At 43.9% G+C, this 1,104-nt stretch overlaps 1 protein-coding gene across 1 annotated transcript in view; it reads left to right on the plus strand.

Moving 5' to 3' along the window:
* Nucleotides 1-1,001: 1,001 nt before the first annotated feature.
* The window catches only part of LOC100955902 (zinc finger protein 490), an 18,853-nt gene continuing 18,750 nt past the window's right edge, over nucleotides 1,002-1,104 (plus strand). Inside the window, exon 1 of the mRNA XM_012810129.2 lies at nucleotides 1,002-1,013. Within this exon, the coding sequence (XP_012665583.1) occupies nucleotides 1,002-1,013 (12 nt within the window). The remainder of the gene's footprint in view (nucleotides 1,014-1,104) is intronic.

Consider the following 1,104-nt stretch of genomic DNA (forward strand, 5'->3'; position numbering starts at 1 on the left):
AACACCCGGCTATTTTTTTGTTGCAGTTCAAACCCACTACCCTTGGTATATGGGGCCAGAGCCCTACCCACTGAGTCACAAGCGTGGCCCTGGAAGTGATTTTCGTCAGAAAGAAATTTGTGCCTATAATTCTAGCACTCTGAGAGGATTGCTGTGGATTGATGTAGCAGTTTGGATTGCTTGAGCTTGGGAGTTGAGACCAGCCTGAGCAGAAGTGAGAGCCTATTTTTACTAAAAATAGAAAAAATTACCCAGGCATTGTGGCAGGTGCCAGTAGTGCCAGCTACTTGGGAAGCTGAGGCAAGAGGCTAGCTTGAGCTCAAGAGTTTGAGGTTCCTGTGAGCTATGATGATGATGCCATGGCACTCAACCCAGGGTGACAGAGTAAGACTCTGTCTCAAAAAAAATTTTTTTTGAAAATGTTCACATTGTATGGTTTGCACTTAAAATCACTGTTGAACAAATTAAAATCTTAGAATGGTTTCCAATGTAGAAAAGTTAAATTTTAAAAAGCTTTAATTAAAAATAAAAGTAAAATGTTGCTTATATAATTTTCTCTGTGTACTTAAAATATATAATGCACATGAAAGTTAAAAAAATTTTTTTGAGTGGCTTGGTGCCTATAGTTCAAGCGGCTAAGGCACCAGCCACATACACCTGAGCTGATGGGTTCAAATCCAGCCTGGGCCCACCATACAACAATGACAGCTGCAACTAAACCATAGCTGGGTGTTGTGGCAGGCACCTGTAGTCCCAGCTACTTGGGAGGTGGAGGCAGGAGAACCGCTTAAGCCCAGGAGTTGGAGGTTGCTGTGAGCTATAATGCCACAGCACATTACCCAGGGCGACAGCTTGAGGCTCTGTCTCAAAAAAAAAAATTTTTTTTTTTTAAGGTAGGAAAGTCTAACTTGAGAAGACTCATTGCCAGCCTGTCCTGGTCCATTCCAGTGTTCTTTCTTAAGTAGGGTGACCAGATTTTAACATTGGTAAAGCGGAACAACATGGGGGTGGTGGTACAGGGGGCAGGGCAGGGGATGGGGTGGGGCAGGGCCTGATAACAATGGAATCTTTTGGGCTCGGTGCTTGTGGCTCAAGTGGCTAAGG

This window comes from Otolemur garnettii, unplaced genomic scaffold (assembly GCF_000181295.1).
Source record: "Otolemur garnettii isolate 467f Iridium unplaced genomic scaffold, OtoGar3 scaffold00127, whole genome shotgun sequence".
Classification (NCBI taxonomy): Eukaryota; Metazoa; Chordata; class Mammalia; order Primates; family Galagidae; genus Otolemur; species Otolemur garnettii.